At 41.3% G+C, this 17,740-nt stretch overlaps 1 protein-coding gene across 2 annotated transcripts in view; it reads left to right on the forward strand.

The window, feature by feature from the left end:
* Window positions 1-15,912, forward strand: part of LOC128744180 (polyhomeotic-proximal chromatin protein-like) — an 80,718-nt gene extending 64,806 nt beyond the window's left edge. For both annotated transcript variants that reach the window (XM_053841000.1, XM_053841001.1), the window contains 2 exons: window positions 5,106-5,819; window positions 14,466-15,912. In XM_053841000.1, the coding sequence (XP_053696975.1) occupies window positions 5,106-5,819; window positions 14,466-15,193 (1,442 nt within the window). In that variant the 3' untranslated portion in view covers window positions 15,194-15,912. The remainder of the gene's footprint in view (window positions 1-5,105; window positions 5,820-14,465) is intronic.
* The last annotated feature ends 1,828 nt before the right edge of the window (window positions 15,913-17,740 follow it).

The raw sequence follows: 17,740 nt of genomic DNA on the forward strand, positions 1-17,740 counted from the left end.
GAAATTCATTTTCACGTGGGTTTTGTGGTCCATTAAAATACATCCGTTGAATTTCGTCAAAACTTGCTCGTACAAACGCCTAGTACGCTTCTTGACTACCAAATTCCGCTTCAAGTGCCGATTCGGATGTTCGCTGGCACTGTAAGACCTATAGCCTTCATATCGTCTAACCATATCCCGGATGGAGATGCCATGATTGGACCCTTCAGCTTTCGGTCCCTAGTTCCAGTTTTCTTAAAAGTTCTTTACCGCCTTGCCACACCTATGTTCTCCTTATAACTTTTTAGAACATTACAGACGGTTGATTTTGGCATTTTTAGCACTTTCGCCAACTTTGATCTAGACCACAGCGGGTGTGACGCACAAGGGGCGTCCAAATTTTCTTAGGCCACACTTTAGGATCTACTGCTCGGAACTCGCGTCCTCCCGTCTTCTTTCATCGCACTTCCTGGACCTTCAACTTCTGCAGCTCTGCGCGCGAGTTCTGACATTCCAAGTACCGTCATCCGGGGATGATCCGAAAATAGGGGTGTAGCAAGTTACCCAGTAAACGGGGTTACTTGCAACACTTTTCTGATTTTGCGTTTCTTATGATTTTATATCTGATTTCAAACCGCGAATGACTATTTTGAGATATTTTGAATGTATTTGTAGTAAAACAAGAGATACTGGAGGCGTTTTTTGTTTCCCAATATCGTCTATCGCTTTTTTAAAGATATTCGGTGAAAATGCAGCAAACAAATTTCCGTTTCAAGGCACGTGAAATTTTTCACAATTTTAATTTTTCTGGAGATGGTGGTAGACAAAATAACATCGTACAGATACAAACTTACTTTTTACATACTGTCTATTACGATAATTTTTTAACAACACGAATTCATCGTTTCTTCTCCAAGTTCAAAATATAAACAAAGCTCAAAGTTGCTATTTGTTAGCTAATATGATGCACTTATTGTGTACAGGAACCAAACAATAAAAAATAATTCCATGTCAATGAACTGACGCAACTTTGCACATCCATTTTTCCTACTCTGAAAGTGGTATTACTTTCCAATCGTATAGAAACAAGCAAAAACAATGATGTAATGGATTAAACTTACTAAACAATAGGTAAACGTCCCTTCTTTAAAATGGCATTGGGTACAAATGGTTATGTTAACAAACAAATTTCGAGCTGCCAAAAGTGCGATGCGCCAAAGTGTTGCAAGTAACCCCCGTATTGCAAGTATCCCCGGATGACGGTACCAAATTTCTAATAATAATTGTCCTTTTTCGTTCGCCTGGGTTCATACCGATTATTCAATTGTGGTTCATTTCCTAATTTGTTGGTAGTATGAATTTTTCAACCCTCTAGCGGGTAAGACCGTCTGTAGACGGCGTTCGCTTTTAGAGCTCCAAAGCCGCATATGAAATTTGTTTTGAATTGAGAATATGAAAAATGTGGTCAGAACAGATTTCCAACATTGAGTGCAGATCTGTCAAAAACAAAAATTCCAGAATATCTCGCGGCTCAACTCATATTTATGCGGCAGAGTTCTGCGTGTACAGCTTAACTCCTGTTTCTCTTTCCGGTTGACTAATTTGTCGGGTGTACCCAAAGGCAGCAACATGGGACCGCTACTGTTTGTGCTGTTTTTCAACGATATCGCCCCGCTGCTTGGAGTTGGATGCAAGCTAATGAACGCTGATGATTTGAAATTTTATTCACCAGTTCGTTCTACAGATGATTGTGTGCGGCTTCAGGAGCTTTTGGATATGCTCGCTGACTGGTGCAGGAAAAACTGGCTGGTCTTCAGCATCCCGAAGTACCAAGTAATGACTTTCCATCGCATCGCTAGTCCAATCTCCTTCAACTACCAAATAAATGAACAGCTAATTTCGAGAGTCGACCAAGTCAATGAGCGTAGCTGACGTTCAATTTACATCGCACCGCTGCAATATCGAAGGCTTCCCGACTTGGCTTCATCGCCAAGATTGCCCGTGATTTCAGTGATCCTCACTGTCTGAAGGCGCTATACTGTTCCCTGGTACGTCCACTGATCGAAAATGCGTGCATAATTTGGTGTTCTTATCAGCTCGCATGGAACCTGCGTATGAAACGGGTGCAAAAACGCTTTGTCCGGCTTGCGCTACGAGACTTACCTTGATGTGATCCAGCAAATCTACCACCATATCCCGAACGTTGTCGTCTTCTGGGTCCTCAAACACTCGAGTGGCGTAGGAAGGTTCAGCAAGCTGTATGTGTAGCAAAGATCCTAAATGGCGAGATCGATTCACCGACAATTCTATCTGCTTTGAGCTTCCGTGCGTCGCAACGCTCCCTCCGACCAACCGGACTACTGCAGCCGAGTTTTCATCGAACAACATAACTGCTCTACTAGCACAGTTGTTAGAAAATAGTTGTCACAACCGAAATACGACTAATTCCAGTCATAAATAAGTTGCTGCAACTAAAAGTGCCAAAAGTGTGCTGCTTGGGTGCCTGCATTCGAACTTTCTCTGCAGTTGAAACCCTCTTTGAGTCCGGCGAACCTTCACGTAAGTTTGCACAGAAAATATGTAATAGTAGTTTTTTATAAGCATGACTATGACAATAATATTCAATAAGACAACTGTGTCAGTTGAATTTCACAATAAAATAAACAAATAAACAAATAAACTTTACTAGTGCTGCGATGCCTCTAGCCATCTTGGGTACAGCTGGCGAGACATAGCTTTTTATAAGTCAGCCGCCCACTCCGGACCAGTCGCTGTTGTACGCCGCCCCTAACCTGGTATCCAGCCGCGTACTTGGTAAGGAAACGACGATCTGTCTAGTGGGATCATTGTTGAAAGCTGCCCCAATTACGTCGGTATACGACTTTGGTTTCCACCTGGGTTGGTTACCCGAACGATTTTTGACGATTCAGTTAGCTGCGAGGTACGACGCTAGTCTAACAAAAGCCAATCACTATTATGTTCGAATTTTGGCTAGGTGCTGCTGCTAGATAGGGTCAGTAGGACCGTAGACTAGCCCTGTAATTGTCCTGTATTCTAAAAGTCGGCTGCGAAGTCTGTCGATAAAGAACCGTCCCAAGACTTTGCTTTATTTGTGACAAGAGGTCGAGTTATTGTCATGCATCAGAATAATCTTACGTTTTTCTCGAAAAGCACTATTTAAACGATTCATGCCTAGCTTATTCTGCTATTAAATCGTCAGATTTTAGCAGTATAGAATATACAACCTTCTCCTGGACCTAGTCTCAGTTTGGATCAAAAACTCTCGATTTCACCTTCTCGGGCTCGGCACTCAATACCCAATATCAATAGCGACTTTTAGCAACAGTCTATTTCCTGATGTGGTATTTTTCCGACCAATCTTCGTTCTTAAGTTACATAAAAGGTCATCGTGCGTTTAGATTGAACAATTTTTTCTGGTAACATGTAGCATGCTATATGAGGTATGTGCCTTACTCCTCGTTGTTGCTCAATGATTGCTTCTGTCGTCAGCGGGCGCGGACCAACTAAGAAAAAAATCACAAAATAACAAAGGATTTCGTTTAATTTGTTGCTACTAAACGGTAGAACTGACCAATTTTGATAACAGACTACCGCAGTGCGTGTATCAGTCGTGCGTGAACCATACCTGCGTCTCATAATTAATAGATAAACAAAGTCTTTTTCAAGTTTTACTTGTGAGCAATGATCGTCCTGTAGGTGGTTTCATCAACATCCAAAACAAATTTAAAGCTTTAGCTTTAAAAAATATTAAGTTTGTCTCCCATTCGATTGGTATGAAACATTAACAGTAAGAACAGTAGAAATTTTTTTAGATGTTTTACGCAACACCGCTATAGATGGGAAAAAAGTCCCACAGCTTATGTTATGTTTTGCAATAAATATTTCATCTCATTGAATAATTCTGGAATATCGATCTGCATATATTGTATCGCTGCTCCAATACATTCATAACAGTTGTGTTCACACTTCAGCGTCGTAATTTTTCATGTGATTAGAATATGCGAACCGCCACCGAGATAGGCTGGGATTTCGAGACGAGCTTTCTCTGCTGGTGCTGAGTGATTCCCAGAAATCAGCGATAACGTAGGTGACTGTGAATAATTTATTAGGTTACTATTTCATCGCCACTGGGTTACTCTGGCTGTACGCTACGTTTGTCCCATTTACCAGCCGTATGCCGCAGGACCATGGGACAGTCATGCGGAAAACAGCCATCGCACACCGTGTGGCGCGGTGTAGTGGGTGTTCGATTACCGACTGACCGATATCGTTCAGTCTATTAGTTCGTCATATACCACCATCGCCGGTGCTCAGTCACTGTACCGCCGAATCGGAATGGGTGAATAATAAATGTGAGAAATTACGCTAACTGCGTCATTAGATACATCGATATCTTTGTGCAGTGAAAAATATGTATTGACGGTCCATCGGCAAACCATGCGTCTCCGTTAGGAGACCATAAGATCGCTGTACAAATTCGGTGTGTGATCTATAGCTGATCATCAGATCAGATTGTGTCCCCGCGAGTGTAATTCCTTGCCAGTCATTAGGCAGAAAGCGACAGCTTAGTAGCGCGCAGTTGAATCACACACGTTGGACGCCGCGTGTTTCCGTCCTTCCTGCCCGGCTTCTGTACCGTGCAAATCGCGGCGGGATTGCGCTTTTCGCTTCGCGTGCTTCTTTGTGTACACATGTATACAAGGGTTAAAATTAATTTGACTCCTCACCCGCCCCATCCAGTTGTGGCCGTTCCTCCTTTTTTCGCCGTTTCTCGCTCTTTCGCATTTTATGGCGAGCGAACCGGGTATGTATTCATTTGCAAAATTTTGCGCGTGTACTACACACCTTACATTGGACCGTCGTCGTCGTCGGTTACGCAGCTCTACGAATGGTACGTCAACGTCGACGCGCCGTGACGAGTGCGGTTGGTTGAGAGCATTTGCAAAATGCGCAAATAATTTTGCGCGGAGCGCTTTGGGTTCTGTGCTTTCGGGGAGGGTCATTAATTTACGCTTTTCTTTGTCTGAACAGTTTCGTTTCAGCCAGCGGCTGAGCCTCGCATAAAAGTGTGGTGACTAATGGTGACGACATTGTATTTTTTGCAGATTCCGTTCAGAACACGGCTGCCGCAGCGGACAGCGCATCCGATGCGCAATTGAATGCTCCAACGCCGATGGACACCTCGTTGCCAGTAGCTCCGCTGGTTCCATCGAACTCGACAACAACAACAACAGCAGCAGCACCAGCAGCAGCAACAACAGCAGCGGCAGTCTCCACAGCTTCCTCGGTGTCCATCTCGCAGTCGACAACAGCGCCAGCGCCAACGGTGTTAGCACAACCAGCTGTTGCATCGTCAGATGAGCCGGCAGGTGCAGTTAGCACTACAACTACAACGACACCGCAGACAACGACAACTACTAGCACACTTACCACGACCACTAGTAGCAGCCCGTCTGTACCGTCGCCGGTAACTAACACCAACAGCGTTTCCACCGCGACTGCAACTTCTGCCTCGGCGCCGGCAGTCAACAGTATCAGTCAGTCCAATGGACTACCAGCGACCACCGGTACGACCACGACCGTGGTCAGTGCGACTCCAACGTTGGCTACTACCACCAACACCAACAGCAGCAATACGACCGGCACGTTGCCTCAGAGTAAGATCGGTACCACGGATAAGGGCGGCCTGCCAAAGGCCATGATCAAACCGAACGTCCTGACCCATGTCATCGAAGGCTACGTGATACTGGAATCGAACGAACCGTTCCCGGTTCAGCGGCAACGCTATCCCGATTGGGACACCAGTGACGAACCACCGAGTAAGTACCTACTTGTTTTGGATTTTCATTGCCACCTTCATTATTGGTTCATTTGTTTACTGTGGCTGGCTGGCTGGCTGGCTGGCCGGCGCGCACACTTTCTGGCGCAAATGGTGTGTCCGCTTTGAAAGCACATTCGTGTGCGGTTCGGAACCGTCAAGCAGTCAAGCAGTGGATGTGCAGCGGTGCGCCCTGAGGGGAAAAACCAATATAATAACCTGTTTCGCAATTTTCACGCTTTGCGCAAAACGGTTCGTCAAATGTGGATGGCAGCGGGTAGTGCGATGAGATAGAATTGTGCTGAATTGGCAATCATGATCGTATTTACTGTGTTGTGTTTTGTGACAGAATTCACTCTTCTAATGCTGTGGGTAGTATGTTTTGTTTCGCACATCTCTGACAATGTGACGCCAGATCGGGCTTGAATTTTTGGATTTGTTGCGCTATGTAAACTTGATGTTGAACCAGTTAAGTTTATTCCTTCGAATTAAATCGTAAAGTTTTAATTCGCACTGCATGCCAAATGGACTTGCAAAGCAAACCATCTGCTGTTAGGATTGAGCTAGAGTCTAGTTGCTAGAAAGTGATCAAGCATTTGTGTTTGGCTGCAGGCCTAATCATTAGTCATTTTATAAAGAACATAACTATATACGGACGAAAGAGAAACTCTTCAATGAAATACAGAATTTATTTATCAATTAGACCTTATCCGGGTACACATGAGTACCGCACACGCTCATTGCCTAATTAGCTTGGAATTTTTCTTGGTTGGCTCACATAAATTTTTCGCTTCATCGAGTTTCAGTGTACAGAGCATTCAGAGCGATTCATTGCATTTCAAACTGAAATAAGAATGATAATTAAGGAGCAACATACGAAAAAGGCCTATGTTTGAAATAGTCCAACTAAAAGCACAAAATCATTCGGATACGAAAATCTTGTTGCAGATTGCTTCGGGAACTTCGGCTTCTTTTGACAGGGTGTCATTCAACAATTTAGATTCTAGTTATCGTCATCTAGGTATCGTCAAAATATGAAATATTTTGAACACTCGTAGCTCTGCCAATAATGGGTGACAACTAAAATTTTGGATTTTTTTTCTCAAGCTGTAAAAAAAAGACAATGATGCATGAAGAAGATCTTCTTTACCGAAATTAAAGTTACATTATCCATTGTTGAAAAAATTAGTGTACATTTGAAAACGGTCCGTAATCGGCTGTTCGACGAAGCTTCCATTTGATGTCGGAGCAGGAGCGTTGTACGGCTGTTATGCCAACTTTGCGAATGCATCTGTTGATTCTACCAATCGTCCGTTCGCAATTCGTGGTTCTCCAGTTATTTTCATACACCAAGGAACTCAAAATCCCGAAGAAAACTTCGATTGGGTGCCCTGAGACAGATTTTTCTGGTCGTGGTTTTTGGGTTCAAATGGGATCGAATGGGTATTGGTTCTGGCAGCCCGGTTCAGAATTGTTGTTTTTATTTTATCGCTCCGTTGCTTTCGAAATTTTCAGTGTTAAAACTCAGTATTTATTTCTGCAGTTTGCGCGAGTGTGTTGTTTAGTGCTGATGGCTTCCTAATCCCACTGATTTACAAAGGATAAGCACGGATAAGTACATTTTCAAACTTAAAGTAGTTTCCGATGACATGTCATAGAAACCCCATAAAAAATAATTCGAGATGCCAATTGTTTTCGATGTTTATTGACGAATATGGGTTTCGTTTGACATGTAGTTGGCGCTACGGTACAGATTATGCTGTTATGCATCAACATTAAAATAGTTAAGCAGAGTTTTGAAATGTGTAGCTGAGCAACTGAAATGTTCTCTTCGGCTGTATTTTGATTAAAATTATAAACGCGAATAATTTGAATGAATGAAATTTCGTGTTTAATGCAATATCTCCAAAATAGAACTTAAACGGTATATATATGGAAGAGAACTATTTCAAATCAGCTTTGCATGCTGCTTGTTTCAAATTATAACTATGATTTTGTCAAATTAAATACGCGCCAGAATAATGAAAATTATTCTGGAAGTGTGGATATGTGAAAGTATCCATGCGGGGCTTATTGTTTATGAAGGCGACTTCGGAATGTGCGTGTATATCCAGGCATTCTAGAAATGGGTCGTTGGATGAACAATAGAGCTATCACCTTCTATCGCCAGGACTAAAATTATTTGCATTTAGGAAGACAAACTTTCTAACTAAAAGATGCAAATAATTTTTTTACATAAAAGCGCTGCCGGTCAGCGGGCGATGGATTGTATCACACACACACACACACACACAAATGGGATCGAATGGGTATTCGGGAACGATTGTGTTTTTTGGCGTAATGCGATGATATTCTATCCGACCAAAACACGTATTGTCCATCTGCATGATGTTTTTGTAGAAATGGGATCAAAATTTTCTTCAAACATTCGTCTGGTGCACATCTCAATTGATGCCAAACCAGAGGGCTTGTTGTTGAAGGCACGAGAAAGCGAATGATGTCCTTCTGCGTTCATAATTTTGGCTGGTCTTTCACTACCTTACTTGCGAATAGTTGTTGGGGATCTTAAGATATGATCAAAAGTCGAAGCCACAACATATTCGGTTTTTAAATGTTATACCGCATGCTTTTTGCCGAAATTTCTGTGGCAGTTCGTAGAAATGTACAACGCGCTCCCGAATTGCTTCTAGTTTCGACGTCATTTTAAGCAAAACAAGGCAAGCATAAACAAAACAAAAAATATTGACAAAAACAGGAGAGGGAGCTAACACATACTTACTCTCATTTCTCTCTGAGCTCGTTTGTTGTGGAGTATTTCCAAAATTTTAATTGTCACCCGTTAGATATAGCAATTATGACAATTAACGAAAAATTTCAAGGTTAAATGTCTCCATACATTTTCTTCGTGATCGCATTGCTTCACAGGCAGGGACGACAGTTAAATGCACCGTTAATTTACAGTGGTTTCGATTACTTTCCTTTTAGGAAAATGTGACAAACATTCCTCGTCCCAACAGGCTGAATATTCTTTGCGACGATTAAGTCTAGCTCAATTTGATATCTGTGTTGGGGAACTGTTAGATTTAAACTTCTCGCTCGGTGGTAATTCTGCAATAGATGTAGGAAGGAATGTAGGATTAGTCTATCTTACAAGATACCTATTTCTATTCTTATGTAAAAAATGCAGGAAATCGATTGGTGATGGTTTCATCCTGCTCAGACTTCGGGAAGTTGTCCAATTTGCCCTATTTTTTCCAAAAATCATGTTAAAAGCTAATTAAACAGTATAAAACTTATTTGCCGCTCGTGAAACGAATTCAAATAGCTTCCAAATTTTGTCAACACATCAGTAGAATCAAATTCCATTCATTCTATACTGTGCGAAATGCAGGTACAGTCCATTTTGCCCAATTAACCCCTAAATACATAGTAAAACCTAAATAGAGCGATTAAAACTAATTCAAAGACAGGGGAATAAACTCAAATAGTACCAATTTACTCGAAAGACATCAGGAGAGTTGATTGTCATCGATTTAGTACCGTGATGAATTCACAATTTTCACAATTCGTTTTGCCTGATTCTCTCGTAGATCTGCAAAAACAGGTTCACTTCGTAATTTTTCAACGATGGTGTCTTTGGAGAAGCTTATCAATAAAATACAGCGTATCTTTTCAAACTATCAAGGTGACCGATGAATATAGGTCAGGGTGATACAAACTTTTGTTTTTTGAATACGTCACAACACTGAAATGAGCAGCTTTGCTGAATATAGTAACTATCTATCTTTTGCTGGTTGCGAGATATAATGATTTATTTAAAAAGTACACTTAAAAATCAATTCTGGACAATAACTCCGCATCCAATTAATTTATTGCTTTCAACTGTTCTTCAAAGTTATTCAGTATGATGAAATACACATGTTTTTTGAAGACTGTTTTTACCTTTGAGTTAGTTTTAATTGCTTCAATTAGGTTATCTATGTATATGGGGGTGAACTGGGCAAAATGGACTGAAATGGAAAATATGGGGTCTTGCATTTTGCACTGTATAAAATGGATGGAATTGGATTATTTTGATGTTTTAACAAAATTTGGAAGCTACTTAGTTCGTTTCACGGGCGGCAAATAAGTTTTAATATGGTATAATAAGCTTTTATCATGATTTTTGAGAAAAATAGGGCAAAATGAACCACTTCCCGAAGTCTGCGCAGGATGAAACCATCAATCGATTTCCTGCACTTTTTTACATAGAAATAGGTACAGTGGCGACACGTATTTGTTGCCAAATTCGAAATCCTACTGTATCTTGTAAGATTCCAAACCAGCAGCTTCTAATTCTTGGGATTACGAGCTCGTTTTAACCCATTGTGCATTATCTTGAAACCACCGTATGCTTCGTATAGCCTGCCTTTCGATTCTAAGAAGTACCCCAACACTTTCCGACTTGAATCCTCCATGAAGATTAGGAAGTAACAAATCACTACAATCGATTTTACCTCCACAGGGTACGTTCGAATGTATCAGACTTAGAGGACCGTCTTTCCTAGAGGAACTCGAATCCGTATGTGCCTCTTGCTTGCTTGCCCTTGATACGCGCCACGCAGTTCAGTACGGCTTTCTTCTGGAAGTTTTCCTCGCTCCTCGTTATGTTCGAGATTTCGCCGCTGACCAGACTTCTTCCTTACCGGTCATCGTGGTCAGCATGGAACACCACAAAGTCTTGAAAGTTCTTGAAGCTTAGGTAAACAGTCGCCTTCGCCGTCTCGCCTAAATCCTGGTCGACGACTTGATTTTCGGCCGGTTTTACTGCTCGCCAGAAACCTTCTCGAATCGAAATCATTTTCTTCCAAAATTGAGCCTTCCATTTTCTTCAGCAATTTAAACTTCGATTTAGCAATCTGTTGCAAAACATCTTCGGGAACATATTTCGTTTTTGTTTTTTGGTAGTTCTCTCATTAACGTCAGAAATTAACGATTCGGAAGATTCCAAGGGACGAGTGCAGAAGACCCGTATTTGTAGCCTTTCTGGAGATCTTTGTTGTGTGATGGGTTCGGAAGTGCTTTATATTCTCGTTCTTACTTTTTTGGGCCGCTTCGGAAAGCTGTCCAATCGGTACTAGAAATGAAGCAATTGCTTTTGCCCTGAACGGACACGGGAAGGTAATGCCGCAGATACAATACGATTAACTTGTAAGCTGTTTCAATTCCATACTTTTCAAACCGTTCACAATCCATTTCGTAGGTTGATGGTAAATTAATTGGTGAATACCAAGTCGAATACCGAGATCTGCCAACAAATGCCTACTGTGATGATATACACACTCAACAAAATTTTTGTTCCTAAATTCAATTGAAATTGTTTTGTGTTTAACCTTTAATTGATATCAGTTGTATTGTAGGGGAGTGTCGTCGTGGTTGGGCCACGTTTTGGAATTCGCCCATAACGTTCGTTTCAAAAAAATTTTTGGAAATCTAAATACATCGTTGCAAAGGTCTTAAAAAAGGTATATTGCCGGAAAGTTTTGAATTGATTACTTGAAAAATAAAAAAGTTATAGGCATTTACGTGAAGACAAAAAATGTTGTCATAGACGGGACATGTTGTACATGTTGGGCCACCGCAGAAAATGTAAGACATACGTATTGAAATTATATATAGAGACATGAAAAAAATGAATTCCGTGAACAACGGCTCAGATAGGTACAAATACCCTATTTTTAATTGCATTTTTGCGAAATTTTGGCGATCTTGTAAAATCAATATTGCTACAATGGCCTTTTCCGAAGTGTACAACTACAATGAAAAAACACCAAAAAGCTAGGTTTTTATCGTATTAATTATGTTTTATTTCATCACATTTTACGAAACTAACATTCTCTGGCGATTATTGCGCTGCGCTTAAAATTATGGTGGCCCAACCATGACTACTCAAGTGGCCCGACCTGTGCAAATAGCGCTTTTCTAGTATTTACATTATTGGTATAGTTCGGAAGGGGAATTTTTGAAGCAACAGTTTTCTTTCAATTTGGTGAAACTTAGAACGAATAACTTGGAACCTGGAGCGTTGAATTTGTGGCTTCGTTTTGTACATCTATCAGGGATGTGCGATTTAGAAGATGGTAATCGTTAGATTCAGAATTTGGAGCTTGAGAGTTGCTGTGACACTTGAAACTTATGCCATAGAATTTGAATTTTGTGATTTGAGGTTCGAGATCAGACTTTTATGAATCTTGGAGTCTTCGAGTTGAAAGTCTGGAAACCGGAACGAGAAAATTATGACTTGGAATTTGAAACTCAGATATGGAATACGAAACTTGACTTGATATTCGGCCCTTGGGTTTAGGTTTTAATAATAGAAATTTGTTTCTTGCGACTCGATACTTAGTATTTGGAACCTAGAGTGTGGTTAAGGGCTGAAAACTTTAGACCCGGAGCTTGGCACTGAGATCTCAGGACCTGGTATGATACTGGAGACTTGAGGCTTGGAATTTGTACGTCGTAAACGGAATTGGGATTTAATACTTGGAAATTCGGACTTATAGTCTGGGACTTGTGACTAATAACTTATGTGTTGAGGGTTGAGGCATGGTTTTAGAAGTTTAAATAGTAACTTGAGATTTGGCATGGTACTGGCGATCTTGAGCAGGGGACTTAAAACTTCAATGTCTCTCATTCAATTGTGCAACATAGAGCCGCGATAACTCTTACCGTATCAAGAATTCCTCTCCACTGTACTCAGTCTTGGGCTACTGGTTGCCAATTAGTTGAGCGCCTCGACACCTAGCACGTTGGCTCCTTTAATTCTGATGCCGGCGGGTGTTTTTTAGAAAACAGATTTCATTGCGCCATCGTCTGGCATCCTTGAAACCTGACTGGCCCACCGTGGACTTTCAACTTTTGCCAGGTGTACGTTGAGAATCTCTCAAAGTAGTGCCTGCAGCACGTGGTTCATATGCCTACGTCACTCTTTGCTTTCCGTTTATTCTCCGTCAAAAAGCGTCCGCAACACCTTTTCTTTATATTCGGAAAGTGCACGTATGTCTTCCGCAAGCTGTATGTGTTCCTTCTTGTTTCGATGCCCGCTCGTCGCAACTTTCTGCGCGATTCGAAAGAACTCAAGAGTGCCCCTGAAACACGCAAAAAAGCAAAGCCTTGGGCATAACCGTCTTTAGACATTACCCTTCTTTATCGACAGACTTCGCAGCCGGCTGTTAGAGTACGTGACAATTACGGGGCTAGTGAAACGACGACGACTGGCTTGTTAGACCAGCATCGTACCTCAAAGGTATCTGGGCCCTGAAACACGCACGTAGCACATCGTTCGCTCCAGGGTCGTTAAGGTTTAGGTAGGGTTTATCTGTCATAATTGTTCGCGCTTGACTGTATCGTATGCTGCCCTAAAAACTTCGATGGGCGGGCATATTGTACTCCTGACATTTCTGGAGGATTTGTCGGAAAGTGAAAATTTAATTCGTAGTACCGCAGGACCTCATATAGCTCGCTGCCCTTTGAATTCTCTCGCTATTGGTGATAGACGATGTAACAAAATTTGGGAACTTGCAACCTGATAATTGGATTTCGAGATTGGGAACCTGGGATTTGGTAGACCTGGTGTGGTACTCGGGACTTGTGAGCTCAAGAGCTTGTGAAATCAGAACCTTGGAACTTGGCGTTCGCCAAAAGACCGTTAATTTATAACCTGTAACGTGGACATATAACTCGGGATCCAATATTGTACGAGCCTTAGGACTTGAAACTTTCTTGGATTAGAATTTTTGGGCACGACCGTGAGATTTGGATATTGTTTTTGACACTTGAAATAGAGCTAGAATGGCTTATGACACATTCCAACGTTACGGGACACAATTAGCAGTCATTTTCACTGTGTAAATTGGCTCTTTTTTCACAAATTTTTTTGCAAGTGGCATTTGCAATAGGTTCTGATTTGTGAGGTCGGCATAGTGGCCCGTAACGTTGGAATGTGTCATATCTTTGGACTTCGATCTTGGGATTTGGAAAATTTGTTGTTGAAAGTTGTGATTTGGGTCTTAGGGATTGGAATTTAGTGTTTGAGGCTTGGATTTCTATTTTGGACACGGAATTTGTGGTTGGAATTGGAGGAAATAAGTACTGCTGGTAAGGAAGGAAGCACTTGTAAATTTAAAACTAGCATTAGGTACTTGAAGTTTGAAACTTGGGATTTAGGATTAATTGATTGATTAATTAATTAATAACAGGTGATTCTAGAGTGGAAACTTGAGAGTTGACTACTGGGATTGGATCTTAAAATATGATGATATAAAATCAAAAATTTATGCACCGTGGATATGAGACTTAGACCACAGGTTTTAGAATTTAGGTCTTGGAACTTGAGGAGTGAGTTTCGGTACTACAAATTTGGAACGTGGCATTTAAAACTTGAAATATTAGAGTTGAAAATTGATTGGGATTTGGGTGCTTGGATGCTGGATGCTTGGGTATTGGAACATGTCATTGAAAGTAATGACTTGGGATCCGAATATTAGGATTTGAAACTTAGTACTTGGAGGTTTGCAGTTAAGTTTTGAGGTTTGCAATTTCTATGGTTGGCGTGGATTTCTATGGATGCTCAGCCCTTATTAATTCGTCCATTTCTTTTCATTTGCAGAAAAACGCATCGCCACCGAAGCCACCTCGCCGATTTCCCCCAGCAACGCGCAAACCAATCACCAGCCCCAGTCGGATATGGGCAATTGCGAAATCTGCGGCAAGCCGGAACTGCGCAGCAAAATGAAGCGGAAACGATTCTGCAGCGCGGACTGCGCCCGGGCAGCGAAGCAGAACAGCACCGACCAGGTGACGTCACCGTCGCACAACGGTACCACCGAGTCGCAACCCTCGAGCACCGCCAACAACGGGTTCGACCATCACGGTCCGTCGGTGACGACCACCGTCAATCCGGTGGCACCGTCCAACATCAAGCTGGAACGGTTGGAACCGGTGGAACAGTCGCCCTCCATCCATCCACCTCAGTTTGCGGCGACTCCGGTTGAAACGGGTGCGGCTACCATTCCGTCCGTTGCGGCACCCAGTCCGGTTGTCGCGGTCGCTGGCGGGGAGGAAGCTTCGCTAGTGATGAAATGGTCCGTTCAGGATGTGCGTGACTTCATCAAGAATCTGCCCGGCTTCGGTAGCTACGCGGAGAACTTTGCCGAGCAGGAAATCGACGGCGAAGCACTGATGCTGCTGGAGGAGAAACATCTAATCAATGAAACGATGAACATGAAGGTGGGACCGGCCGTTAAATTTTTGGCCAAAGTGCGATCGATGATTGCCAGTACTAATCCAGCGGACGGGCAGCAGCAGCAGCAGCAGCAAACGCAGCAGAATCAATAGCAAGCTTGTAGTTGCTGAACTTGTGATTCGACGTTGTCTCATTCTCATTAAGATGGTTGATTGCGTTTTATCGATAGACTGTACTTTAGTTGGTTTTTTTAATTGTACTGTTACATTGTAAATATTGATTTATTGTTTAGCACCCATTTAGTCGTCCTAGCTTTTTTACTAAAACTGAAATCAAACAAACGTATTTCTGTAGAGCAACAATAAGGTTTAAGCATTTAGATGGCACCACTAGACTTAGCTTTGTATGTAGTATGACATTGATGGCCGCTTATCACGAACGGCCATCAAAACTAATTTATTATATAATTTAGCAGAATATCCTGACGAAAGAATGCATGAATATTTTATCACACTACAGAAATAGGAGCTAAAAGTGTAAACATTCTAACTGATGTAAATATTATTTACTGATATTCCTCTGATTCCTTTCACTACTTTCAATCTGTAGATTAGAAAACATAAGGAAAAATAAAAAAAAAGAATTAATGGAGGAAACAATAAAATAGACTAATTACGCATCGAGAAGCAAATCATTGCCAAATTTTTATAGTAAACCCACTTTATCTGGCTTCGCCTGAAAGAGCGATATAAAAAACTGTAAAAAGTAAGCAAAGCATTGATTCTTAATTTTCCTCTGATAGTACTAGTACTAGGTATTTCAGAATCGTGCGAATGTAATTCAACCCAGAAGGAATTAGAATAAAATTATGAAAACCATTCGCTGCAGTTGTTCACCCAGTGGAAGCAAATTATTGAAAGTCCGAACTATGTTAACGTAGGTATTAATAGGGTGATAAAACTCGAGAATACTAGCAGACAGTTTCGGCATGTGCTAAGAATTTTTAACTAAATCGTTAGCCGTGAGCACGAGGATTACTCAGGATTCGCCGATATTATATTGTACTAGAAATTTTGCTGAACTCTTTTCGTTCGGTTGATGGTCGACACAGCGAAAAAAAGAACAGACCGGGTTTTCGGGTTTTGGTTCCTGTGACGTTGATAACCTGGAAAACGCTCCTAAAGGTTAATTCATAAGCTTTTTCTATAATTGCATTAAATTGTAACATCTCTCGCAGAATGATATGGGTTTAGAAAAACCTATTGGAAACTTTTCAGTGCTAACCACGTTGGCGCTTATACTATCATAAGGTTTCTCTCAAGCATCAGGACTTTAAATTAAGTAAAATCAAATTAATTTTGCTAACATCATCTTCCAATCAATTCGTGCATACAAACTTCTGTTATAGAATGATAATACCAACTTTCGATTCATTCGAATTAAATTCACCTCTTCGAATTCTGCTAGTCGATATTTGCCATCGACCCAGGCAACGAAACTAAGGACGACGAATGGAAACTCAGTACCTACTTGGAACTGCAGACCGCTAAATTTCGCAAGTAGCGTAAACTCCGTAATTGAATTCCGTAAACTCGGTTTCGTAGCTCTGTTGGAAATCTGTTGCAAAGGCGAGAAGGTTTGGAAGATCCCCGTACGGCGGAAAGGCCCAGTTTTACTAAGGCGGTGCCACTACGAACGATATTGGAAGGGGATAAACCGGAGAATGTGTCTGTTGAGGATAAAGGGCCGTTTCTTCAATTACAGCATCATAAACGTGCTGTGGTCGTACGAAGGTAGACCCGACAATGAAAAGAAAGCGTTCTTCGTGGGACTGTAGGCAATGTACGACAGCAGGTCGACACGGGACATCAAGTTCATCTGCGGGGATATGAACACCTAGGTCGGTAGCGAAGAAATGTTTAGACCGGTGGTGATAGCACCCCAAACCTTGAAAATCGACACGAACGATACCGAGCAACGATATATAAACTTTGCAGCTTCCTGAGGCCTGGTGCTCCGAAGCACCTTTTTGATATCTCTAAAGCCAGTTGAAGATCATTTGACCAATGCATAATGAAACAGATTGACCACATTCTCATAGATGAATAAGAATCGAATGATCGTCGTACAAACGTATCAGCAGCAACACTAAGAGCAGATGTGGCAACCAATAACACTAATAACTTGAATAACATTTTATACTTTATACTTTAAATTTATATTAGGTTCACTTTATTTCACATCATGCTGACGACATTCCGATGAACAGATAAATTTGCATCAACACTAAACAATCAAATAGCAACCGTACTCAGATACAGCTACCAAATTTGTTATGTACCCGACTGTTTAACAATGAATAGATATAGTAAAGCGAAATAGATTACTTTAGTACCAATAGTTTATTAAATATTTAACATATGCTGAATAAATGTTTCTAGAGTAATCTTGTACAGCAGACGCCTAACATGATTTAAGAAACTATTCTTCAGCGCTTAAATATATTAATAGCCGAGGTTTGTTGCACGCTTGACAAAGTTAAGCTTCTAAATCTACATCGACTAAAAACTCGACGCTTATCATATGTCAGATTATCTCAGATGTGTTCGCTAACGGCTTCCGACGAACAGAGTGTAAGTGTAAGTGTGTAAGTGACGAACAGAGTGTAAGTAAGAATCCGGGTAAGTGAAAAAAGTATA

Source organism: Sabethes cyaneus, chromosome 3, assembly GCF_943734655.1.
Source record: "Sabethes cyaneus chromosome 3, idSabCyanKW18_F2, whole genome shotgun sequence".
NCBI lineage: Eukaryota > Metazoa > Arthropoda > Insecta > Diptera > Culicidae > Sabethes > Sabethes cyaneus.